Below are 12,238 nucleotides of genomic sequence, written 5' to 3' on the forward strand. Positions count from 1 at the left end.
CCCCACCCCAAGATGTTTGATCAAGGATCTGGTCTCCGTTTTCTTACGCAGAGCAGCGATACTCAATCCAGGGGGAAGGTGCAGGAACTAAAAGCTGGACAACATCCAGAGCTTTGAACAGGTTTCCAAGTCTGAAAAACATATTTAAGTATAGAACTTTCACAAAACTAGTCGCATAATTAAGAGCCAAACCACGTATATGAATATAAATTTATGGGCTTATACTACCCTGTTTCATAATGGAAACAAAGCCAATTTAGGTTTTATTCAGTGCCAGTGCTATTAACTGTGCGTCTTAGGCATAACTGTACTTCTCCATAAATCTAAATTTCATTAGCAGCCCAAAATCAATTACTTTGTGATTTATAGTTAAGGCCATAGTAGTGACAGTTATTAAACACCCCAGCCTACTCCGGTATTCCACGCAAAGTGCAAGCTCACCCTAGTTGAGGGCTCGCCCCCACAGCGCTCCCATGGAACAGAGGCAGGTTTCTGAATTAGCTCTCCTCTCCCAATACATTATCTGGATCCAGGTCCCTTTCGGGTCCTGCTAACATTCAATGCCAGTTCCAAGAGCTGCACGGCTGCTATGTGGGTTTTTTTCAGGCGCAACAGCAAGCCTCCGCTGCTGAACATCACCATTTGTATCATCCACAAATCCTATAGCCATCCCAGTACCAGGCGCACTGATCCCAAACACATCCTGTGCTACTGACCTAGTCCATGCATAGCTCTACATAGAATCACAGAATCGTTTGGGTTGGAAAAGCCTTTTAAGCTCACCAAGCCCAACCGCTCCCCTAACCCTGCCAGCCCACCACTAAACCCTGGCCCTAAGCACCTCATCTATCCTTCTTTTAAATACCCCAGGGATGGGGACTCGACCACCTCCCTGGGCAGCCCATTCCAGAGCCTGACAACCTTTTCTGCGAAGAAATTTTTCCTAATGTCTAGCCTAAACCTGCCCTGGTGCAGCTTCAGACCATTTCCCTTCGTCCTATCATCTGTTACCAGGGAGAAGAGGCCGACCCCGCTCCAGCCCCTCCAGGTCCTTCTGGGAGTCAGGGGCCCAACCCTGAACCCAGCATTCCAGGGGCGGCCTCACCAGTGCCCAGCACAGGGGCACGGTCACTGCCCTGCTCCTGCTGGCCACACCAGTCCTGATACAAGCCAGGATGCTGTTGGCCCTCTTGGCCACCTGGGCACACTGCTGGCTCATATTCAGCTGGCTGAATATACTGCCTAAGTGGCTTGCAGCGTGGTTTACTCAAGCTATGCATGGCTGGGCACCTTCTATCAGCATTGCTGCCGTAATGAAGACAGGGAACTCGGCAGCTCAGATGGCTCGCGTCATTCAGATGTCCCCAGTAGCAGCGGTCCTGCCCCAGACCCACGCTCCTCCGCTGAGCACTCGTCTGTCAAAGAGCATCATTATTTGAGGGAACACATAGCTATTCAGCAGCCACCTTGGAGGGGAGTTTAATTGTGTCCCCAAGACAGATTTCATTACATTTCAACTCAACACCGTCAAGTTGTGCTCTGTCATCAACTCAAGGCAGTCAACTCATTATAAAGCAAGTATTTAATCACCTTAACCCTCTAGAGACTTAAATTAAGGCACTTCACCACCACAGTCCCTTCATTCCTTAATCTAATTGAGGTTTCATTACCCACTGGCTACTGGGTCATTGTTTTGAGGCACAGGTACCTGACAGCTTAGGACCTAGGGGTACCTCCACACAAGCTTTCATTTATATCAGGTAGCATTTGTCCATTCATCTCTCAGCTATCCAGATAATGATCTCTGGCTTCAGCAACAAATAAGACTGGAATATTGATCCCCTTCTCTCTGCTATCCCCCAATTTAGATAAATCAATTCACCAACAAGTGACAGTCACTTTTCCCAGCTATCCCCCAATTTAGATAAATCAATTCTTTAACAAGCGACAATCATCCTCATTTAGTCAAGGGCTCTGAAGACACACTTTAACAGACATGTCCAAGTTCCCTATGGAGGAAAAATATTGTTTTAATAAAAGGTGCCACTAACTGTGGTGCACTAGTTCAAGTCTGAGTTGTATTACAGGTAAAATTTCATCTCCCCAGTCTCGCTGGGGGACACCGAGGACCTGACACAACACAGTAAAAGCGAATTTGCTAAATACCTGTTCAGCCAGCGAGAGAGCAGATTTGCTTTGTGCTCAGCAATTTGGCTCTGCTTTCAACACCAGCTATATAACCTGAAAAACTGGCAGGCATGCTAGCATATTAAGATCTATCAAAATTCAAATAAGATTTATAATCAACATAATGCAGTGTATAAATAGACTTTAAGGACCAAAGAAGTCACATATGCAGTTTTTAAGGGCTGGAACAGCAAAATGAAGACATCCACATTTTCCCTTTACTTTCTAATCTGCCATTTCATATGTTTTTAGGCACTGTTTTCATACCGTTCTATTGGGAATGCAAATATTTGATAGAACTGTTTACAAGTTTGAATACAATTCTGAGCATTTACATTTCCCTATAATTCAGCAAAACCACATTAAACAATATTTCCACCAAAAATCAACCTGGCAATCCTTCTAACAGGCTCTTCCAACCCAGCCCCTATTTCAAAGACCATTCACTTCCAAACTCCTCACGTCCCCTTTTGACATTAACAGCCAATGCTTACAGTCTAGAGACAATGCTGCCCTGCATTCCAGCACACATTCAACACCACTCCTAGGTTAAAGATTTTCCCAAATACCTACAAGCTGTGAGGAAATTAAGGTATCGGAACAGGATGCATTTCTTGTGTCATCTCGTAGGACAGAGAACATTTCTTTTCCCCAACTCCCTAATCCAGTTCACTTTCAAAGCAGAAAGGCAATGAAAAAAAAAAAAAAAACCAAAAACACATTAGCATTAATAATTGCAACCAAAATTAGTTAGCGAGCAGTCTCAAGACAAATCAAATAGCCAAGCCAAGGACAATCAGCTGGAACCCTTGTCAGCACAGCAGAGCCAACCCTGAGGAATAAGGCACACAGCTTTTTCTTAATAATACCATTCAGTGAAGGCAAGCACAGAATGAAAACATCTGGGAAAGGATTAATAGTAGACTTTGCAGACAGAAGCACAGCGTAGAACAGCCTTGTCCTACCAGAGCAGCTGTCATAGCCAGGAGAAACTGAAGATCCTTAAGACAAAGTCCTTGCTGTTAAAGCAGGTTACAGCAAGCGCGCCAGGGAACGTAGATGAGGATAAAGCTCGTCGACAAGGCCAAGGGAACTGCGTGCAGGCCTCCTACACGCCGCTTTCACCACACTTGCCACTGAAGTCTCTCTTTGTACTGGTAAACAGCAAAGGTAAAGACAGTTAAAGTGAGAACCAAACACCACCCCCACTGAACAGTGCTCCAATGCCCCTGTACCCTTCACTCATTAAGGACGGATCCAAATGGCAGGACGAGGGAACCATGGCTCAAAAAAATGGAATATTAAACCTCCCCAGACTTCTCCCTACTGTGCGTCATTGTTTTGTTCCATGTTTGGTAAAGAAACACATAAATATAAACTTCTAAAACCTAAAATACTTTATTTTCTCCAAATATCATTTTTTTCCCTTTCCTTTTTTTTTTTTAAAAAAGGTCTTTTAACACTCATTTGCAAACCAAATGAAAATATGCAATAGCCATGTAAACCAACATCCCTTCATCTACTCAGAAAAATATACACATCCTTCAAAACAAGAGCCCACATGGATTAGTTACAAAGCAAAAGCTTCATGGCTGTACAGTCCTGGGGGTTTCCACACATGCAGACATGAACATACCCGTGGGTACAAGAGAGGCGGCACACAACTGGGGAACTGTTTGTTCAGGAAAGGACAGCAAAACCCATCAGCTGCATGTTATACCAGCCTCTCCCGGCTGCTGGAAAAGTTTCCCGCGTTTAAACATCTCCTAAAGGTTCTGACTGTTATAAGCATAAGTGTCTACTGCCACCAGCTAATTCTTTTAGCAAACTTCATTCTTAAAACTTGAAATCAGCTCTGGACCCACAGAGTCACAAGAGAGGGCTCAATGGCAGATCCAAATTATTGCCTAAGGAGTAAGCAATGAACGAGCCACAGGCCGAGCGCTCTTCTGGCATAAACAGCTTCATTTGATCTTTCTGTCAAGTGACTGAAGCGCCCAAAGAACTGGAACTAAGGATATCAGCATGGCATTCACAAAAAAAGAGAGTTGCACAAATGAGACGGAAAAACCATTACCAGACTTTGGCAAGGAAATTTTAATCTTACTCTTCACTCAATAACGTGCAAAAAGAAAAATAAGAGATTGATATTCAAAGGCTGCGAGGTGAAATTTAAAGGCTCTTGTTTAAAAGCAGGAAGCGGGGGCAAGTACTGATAAACAAACCCATTTTGTATCACCCAAAACGGTACGACAAGTCCCACAGGCTTTCCCCCACTTCACCGTTAAGACCCAACATGCTGAAAATCAACCATAACTTAAAGAGATGTCAACAGACAGTTTTTAGGGATGGTAACAGCAGGGTATAAGGCTCTGAGGTTTCAGCTTACCAGTCAACCCTCGCTTCCAGGGAATCAAGGACTCGATGTTGTTCTGCATCCTTAAGCACCCAGCTCAGTGGCTAGAAACCAAGGTGCGCTTTTCTTTTCTCCTACTTTCTACACAGGCAAAATTAATCCCTTCCTGTCAAGTCCCACATTGTTTTTCTAATAGAATACAATTCTGCTCCATATTCTACTTTTACAACCAGTAATTTGATAGAATCAGCTTAAATGAAGATGAATAGACACCAATTAGTACTGTTTTAATAGACTACCGGATTTCATACCATAAATCTCATTATGTTTTGTAGAAATTAAATTGGAAAGCCAGTGGCAAGAACACATACAACCTGTGCACATACAAACGAATCTCAATATAATACAAAATTAGTAAAAAGAAGCAGCAAGTTTCTTAACTTTAATGGAACTCAAGAAAAATAAATCAGCATTTTCACTTAGTGGAGTACCCGATCCACTCAACTCTCATGCAACTGCTTTCAAAACATTACGCCGGCTTAAAACAAAAGATCCAATGAATTTCAGAAAAATAACGTAGCTAGTAGCTTATCACTGGGCCTAGACAGAGGTCCTTCATCAGAAACTTGCACCAGCAGGGCTGCAAAACTAAATTTACCTGAAGTTTGCATGAATCTCGATCACATCAAAACCAATTTATTCTCTCCAGCCCCTCTATTTTCCCCTGTGTGAAACCTTAAGCTCCTAATTACGGAAACCAATACCCCCAAGTTCATCTTCAAACAGGTAAAAAAAAAAAAAGAAAACTTAAAAGCAGCCAGGATACTGAGACACTTCATCAGGTGTCACCCAAAATCAAATTGACCAAAACCTGACAGCCTGAAGGGAGGCAGGAGCCATCAGACCCTCTCCACAAAGGTTAATACATTCTTCCTGTGCATTCTTACATATTCCAAAAGTCACAACAGAAATTAAATGTCCCTTCTTTCAAGAGATCTTTGGTCTAAAGACAGCTAGGACAATGCAGGATTCTCACAATTAAAAGGACAACTGTCATTCCTACCTTTGAAACTCCTGCCATTAAAACAACAACAATAATAATAATAAAAAAAAAACCCTCTCCAAACCACATCCTTTCTTTTTAACAGGAATAGCTGCTGTCAAAGCATTTCTCCTGTCACCTCCCCAACAAACAAAAAAGCTCCAGACAAATCAGGCATCAGGATCCACAGGACATTGGATGTCCTTTGTTTTAGGGACCTGGCATTCCACAGGACAGCTTGCCTTTTTTTTTTTTTTTTATTTTTTGGGGGGGGGGGCATGCAGGGGGCACTTCCAAACACATGGATTATGTTTCCCCACCAGCTCAGTTTAGCTTCTCTTGAAGTACACAGTCCTAACTCTCCCCAAAGTTCTGTGACCATCTAAAATGTTTTCTCCTAAAAATAAATTTAAAAAGGGAAACTGATGATACAGGGAACAATGGGATAGGAGGGATTTCAAGTAAGTCTGCAGAGTTATCAGATGTACAGAACAGACCAAGGAAAGCTTGAAAAAATAAATGCATTTTCTCTCATGGTCACCTCAGGATTTTACTTTACCTATAAAATCATAATTTAAAAATATTAGTCTAATGTGAGTAAGAAAAAAAAACCCCAAAGTTATTTAAGTACCTATTAGATTAGATGCTCCTGGCTACTCATGCCTCCATGGCAGAATATCACAGTGTAAACACAGCCATGCACTGGAAATCTCATTTACTCCTGCTTTAAGAGACATCTTTTCAAATGCTTCAGCTCAGTGGGAGTTTCAGGAATATTAATCACCTCTGAAACAACAGCAGAGATGTAGGGGTGTCTTTGGTGGACAACACCTTTACCCTGCTTTGTTTCAAAGACAACTTTTACAGGTGATCTTTGATGCAGTCTTATCACCCGTTCTTCTACAATATTTCTCCCCCCCCCTTATCCTGGTTTTCAGTATTCCTTTTTTATTCCTGAATGAAATTAGTCTGTGGCCCTGCTTGCACTCTCGAGTTTACAGGTTCAAAAAAATGATTTACAGGAGAAGCTATTACTGCATACATCTCCCAATCTGTAGCCTCTGTTCCCTTCCTTCCTGGTCTGAGAGAGGAAGCGTGACTCAGCTCACAGCAAAAAGAGCAAGTTCATTTAAATAAATTAAAATGGGCAATGATCAAACCCAGAAGCTTTTGTTAGGCTTCTATTTACAAGCAACTGTAAAAAGCAAAATTTTTAGCAAATGTTATGAATTAGTCAGACCTGAGCCACCAACTCATTCACCTATCAAGTCCTTAAATAAAAAAATGAACTGTTAAATACATTAAACCCTGCCCCAATCAACGTGGCAAGAAAGCCCATTAAATGTGCAGCACCTCCAGACAAAACAGTTTTTCAGCAGTGCTTCTAATCCCTTACAAGTAAATCAATTATCCTCTGAGCACCCACATTATACACCAGCAGTGCTTCCAGCAGGTGACTGGTAATTCATCAGGAGATCGTATTTTTCTTCTAACTCCACTCTTTCGACCTTTTTCCTACGAGATCTCGCACAGGTCAACAGCAAAGCCATCTTTCCTTTAAACCATTTCTCCCTCTGAGCAGGCTCTTCCACATATATTACAAACTCAAAACTAAGTGTTAATATAGACAAGTTAAGCCTTAAAATTTAGCTCTCAAAGGAGCAGTATGGAAAATGAAGTTTGACTCCCTTAAAGGAACAGTCAGTTACCAATTCCATCATTTTTATCCTTAAGGGAAACCAACTGAAATCTTAATCATGCTTTCCCAAAGAAAGTTATCGGGTATTTCTTCAGTTTAATGCTCCTCTAATGGTACCCAAAGCACTTCTTGATACACAAATCTGCACACGATCATGTTTTTAGCCTGAAAAACATTTGCAGTTCCTCATTAAAAGCTGCTGCCATAGACAGATGTAAGTCTTCACTTTCACTCAGGAGTCTCAAATTATTTTAAGGAAGACTCATAAGCCACATAAAAATAACGTTGTAACGGCCCATTCATTGATGGGGAGACAAAGCCACCCAATAACCTGTCAAAAAGCATGCACAGCCTGCTGCTCGTCGCATAAACAAAATTAAAACCAAAGAGCAGCTTTCCCTGGACACCTGCCGCTCACACATGGTCATTTTTAACCCAGCCTCTGCAAGACAGATGCCTGCTCACAAGACACTCATCCCTCAAGTCTCACACACCGCTGAGCATTCTGGCCCAAATGTCACATTTCAGCTTCTACAAACCCTGGAAGAGTACACAAGGTGTGTCAAAACTCCCACATTTTGCTCCACAGAAGAGGGCTAATGTCACACAACAGGCTCCCCCGATCGCCTGGCCTGATGCAACAGGTATAAATCACCAAACCGCCTCTCATCATGAAGGCCAGAGTTTTAATCTAAGCAGCACAAAAATTTGCTCAGGGAGAGCTGGGACAGAGGAAGAACAGCTCCTCCACTTCAATCACTGTCTCTCCCAATTCCATGCCCAAAATTAAGCCTTAGGCTTCTGTACAACAGGCCAACGCTATGCAAGCAGGACCAACAACTCAAAACACCCTCCCAACACTAACAATGTCACACTGAGGTTTTTACAGTACCATTACCTTCACATTAACAATGTTTTTAACACCTTCTACCTGCCTGTGAAACAAGGTCTAGCAGCAGCAACTTGCTCAATTCTAGAATTATTCTAAAGTGAAATATTGCTAGCAGTTTGCTGCTGCTTAGCTTGCACAATCAAGTGCAGCTGTCTCTTTGCAATGGCTGTGTTTAAATCCCATAAAAACTCCAACAGTTTGCCCTGAAGCAGAACCTCCATAGGCATAAACTGCAAAACTTGCTGGGGAGAGTCCGTGTCTAGTAAAGAGCTCATTAGTTTATTCAGATGCTGCAGGTATTCAACAACTGGGTTCGGGAGGCCTCTGTAACCAACACACAGCAAAGCAGCACTAGTCCTTAGAGGTTCCCGGGCGGTCGGACAAGCGAACGTGATGCACCCGAAGCAGCAATGCAGTATAAAGACCAGGCCAGCTGTGAAGCGCGTGAAACACGAGAGAACAGGCAAAATCAATGCATCTCCCACTACAAGTTGACTCAACGAATGCAGAACGCACTCCAGAAGCTGCTGCTGGTACTTTGGTTCTCCATCATAAAGCAAAGAGAAGCTAAAAGTCAGCAGTGTGGCCGAGTCCAGGAGCTTTATTTCCATACTGGGGTGGCTTTCAGTATCACAGAGGGATGGAAAGTCCACCACAAGGCACTTGAATTGGTCACCACATTTTTCATTCAGGACTTCCTGATGACACCTGGAAAGATCAGACACTTCTGCCAGTATCAGTTCCCCAGGAAGAACTTCACATGAGTGACAAGGCTGCAGCATTTGTCTGCTTTTCAACCCCCCCCCCAGCAGTTCTTTCACAGCTTCATTAAGGTTTTCCAAGACTTGACCATCACAAAACAGCGAACATTTTACCCTGGGTAGTCTTTTTCCTTCCAAAATGTACCACAAGCTACACTCAAGGTTAGAAGATGATCCTTCCAAGATGCACATTTTACCAGCATTATTTAAACTATGCTCTTCAGCCCAGTGATTAAAATAGCCCTTTGCCACTTTATCATTCCACGTAAGGTTTTCCAGCATCTTCCTTTCGTTGTACGTACTAAAATATTTGTTTCTTTGCCCAAACCATTTTGCATTCATGCTGCAACCAGTCTGAGATTTCTTGACAAGCCAGTTATTTCTGGCAATGGGTTTCATATGAAATCTTTGCATGAAGAACTCTACTGCACAATCTCTTAACTTGTTCAGTTTCATCTGCTCTGCTTCTTCCATGCGCTCAAAGAGACGGATGTTCTCCGAGATAGTCTCTACCTGGCACTTGTGGAAGAACACACAACACTTTTCGTGTATTTTAAGAAAAGATTCCGGTAGCGTATGCTGGGGGAAAAGTGCTTTGTTGACCATTTCTGTTCCAAAGTTCTGCATCATCTTAGAAAGCAGCAGATGAATGCTTTCTCTGCCCATATAACGAAGACAAATCACATAGGCCTCCGAGTTTCCAGCCTTGCTAGTGGCTGGCTTAAAGACATGGACCTCCTCAAAGGAGCAGTTTAGTAGAAAGAGCAGATTGGTAGAACAGTGTTCAAACAGCGTGAACATCTTCAGGACAAAGGATCCCCCAGTGCTCAGGATCATTAAAGCAGTGACTGTTTCACAGTAATGAAGGGGTGAGACCAGAGCCTCCTGTTCACCTGGATTTCCCTGGCAATCAAAGCTGCCATCAGCAGTTACCAAGTGAACTGCAGCCATATTACTTACAAAGCTCTGAAGTCCTGTTAGATGTTTCAATGTCATCACATCGCCAGTGTTATCTGGGCCGAAGTACCACCAAGGCAACGTATTCGCTATGAGACGGTCATCCATGATCATCGTAAGGGTGTCATTTGCTTCATGATAGGGGTTTAGAGTATTCGCTACCCAATTCCAGTCACAAGGGACACGGTGGGATTTCAAGTAGTGATTGAGGCTGGCTATAAAAGCTCCAGGTGCTTCACAGAGGTGGACAGAGTTCAGTTCTCCGTCCTGAAGAGCTTCTTCAGGGAGAAGAGGAAAACTGCACAGAATCTCATGAAACTTGCACCAGGCCTGGGTGCACAGCTCAGCATTCACGGATTTCTTCACATGAGGAATTATTTTCCCCGCTTTATTGGTAAAGGAGGTGTGCTGATGCCATTCATCCAGGTTCTTATCACTCAGCTGATTCTTCACTTCATTCATTGAATCCTTCAGAGCCAGGAGCGAGTTGAATTCCTCGTGATCGCGCGTAAAAGCATCGCTGGGATCCGGTAGCTGCCATTCGTTATTCACTGGCTTAGTGTAAGTAAACTTCTTTGCAAAAAGCTTCTCAATTTCGGAAAGAATTTCAGGACTGAACTTTTCAAGGTTTGTAGTCTGGTCAACAGAAGGCTTCTTACATTTGCTCATTCTTGGATGGATCCACAACCTGGAGTACAGCAGGGGAGAAGAAACAATGTCATTCCAATCTCAAGTGTATATAAATAAGCACAGATTTTTTTTAAAGAATCAAAGTTTCTCCTGCTTAACCTCTGTATTCCAGAACGAGAGAGAGAAGTGCTTCACAGAATCACATACCAATGAGGAAAATAAATGAGGGCTATCCTGAATAAGGCTATTTGGAAATCAGGAGGTTCACAGGTTCAATCACCCTTCGTGCTATTTATACAGAAAGCGGAGAAGAGTTTGCTGCTGCTTTGGCTCCTCACCAACCCCCCAAATACACTGCTCACTGTATGGATCTAAACATTTAAATACAAATAGCTTGGTCACAAAGAGAACACATCACAAGCTACACAAACATCAAACAAGCAGCAGGGGAATCTTTTAATCTGATTATGGCAGTATTTATCCATCTTGCTCTAAGTACAGAGTAGGGAGCCACAAGCAAAGGCAGCTTCAAGCAGGAGCACAGCTGCTGCTCCTATTTCCTCCTAACCCACAACAGCTAACCCTCACACCCCCTTCCACAAAACCCCATGCAATTCAGGGAGAGCCCCCTCACAAGCACTCCTGGTAACAGCCCTTTAGCTGAGCAGACCCTCATGAGAGGTTTAAGCCCTCATGAGGTTGCTTGCACCAGCCTGCAAGCAAACCCCCTTTTCTGTGCTCAGCGTTACAGCTCTCTTCCAGGCCACTGCAAATCCTTATGCCTAGATTTCCCTGCTGGAAAAACAGTGATAAACCTGACATGGAAAGAGACTTCCTTGCACCCGTTGACAATCCTAACTCATGCTTGATGTTGGAGAAGAGACTAACGCAAAGCCTTGTGCTTTGAGCAGACAAAGGCACACTAACACAAGTGTACCCAGCATAAAGCTAACGAGTCTGCTGCCATCTGCTCCAGCACAAAGCACATGAGGCAGGAGTTGGGTTCACTAACCAGAAATCAGCCAGCAATCTACTCAGAACTAGAGATGCTCATTTAAGCAAAATAATTTAATCAAAATTACCACAAGAGGCAGGAAATCCCTCAGACTATCAATTTAACCATCCCATTACCTCAGAAGCAAAATACGATGATCTTAAGTATTACAAAACAGTTTACTGTGGAAAAAAAAATTGATTAAAATTGGAAGAGTTGAGAAACTTTGGAAGCAAATAGAACAAAATATGGCCAACCTAAACATTTGACTCTTTGCCTTGAATCTGTCTCAGGCCACAGCTCTGCAACTGTCTCCTCTCAAAACCATCAGCCCTCTGAGGAGAAGCACAAGGTTAAGTACATACAGGTGAAACTTCGATCTCTCATTTCCTCAATTCCACTGTCTTTCGATAAGCATGTTTAGTTTCACTTTCCTTTTTGCATATGTATTTTGGCTTTAATCCAGTCCTTTCTCACTACAGGTGCAGGGGAGAAGGGGAAAACTGAGGGAAACACAGGAGAACACTGTTCCCTAAACTAGTTTTACTTCATTTTTAAATACCAACTACAAGCATGGCCTTTTAATTACAGCTCACGCCAGCAAATCCCCGAACAAGCCAACAAAGCACAAGGACACAGGCAGGCAGGCAGTCACCTGCCTTTTCTTTACGTCCAGTCCTCACTGACCTGGACTCGATCCAAGCCTGCTTGAGGGCTCCG

At 43.1% G+C, this 12,238-nt stretch overlaps 1 protein-coding gene across 2 annotated transcripts; it reads right to left on the reverse strand.

Moving 5' to 3' along the window:
* Positions 1–3,687: 3,687 nt before the first annotated feature.
* CMTR2 (cap methyltransferase 2) lies at positions 3,688–12,228 on the reverse strand. 2 transcript variants are annotated; one of them, XM_035898723.1, is made up of 2 exons: positions 12,206–12,228; positions 3,688–10,582 (listed from the first exon to the last, which is right to left on the reverse strand). In XM_035898723.1, exon 2 carries the CDS (start codon positions 10,561–10,563, stop codon positions 8,269–8,271), a length of 2,295 nt encoding a protein of 764 aa, XP_035754616.1. In that variant the 5' UTR covers positions 10,564–10,582; positions 12,206–12,228; the 3' UTR covers positions 3,688–8,268. The 2 variants fall into 2 exon arrangements, with proteins under 2 accessions (XP_035754616.1, XP_035754615.1); XM_035898722.1 differs by lacking the exon at positions 12,206–12,228 and adding an exon at positions 11,776–12,194.
* Between the last annotated feature and the right edge of the window lie 10 nt (positions 12,229–12,238).

Source organism: Egretta garzetta, unplaced genomic scaffold (assembly GCF_000687185.1).
Source record: "Egretta garzetta isolate BGI_Z169 unplaced genomic scaffold, ASM68718v1 scaffold27, whole genome shotgun sequence".
Taxonomy (NCBI): Eukaryota; Metazoa; Chordata; class Aves; order Pelecaniformes; family Ardeidae; genus Egretta; species Egretta garzetta.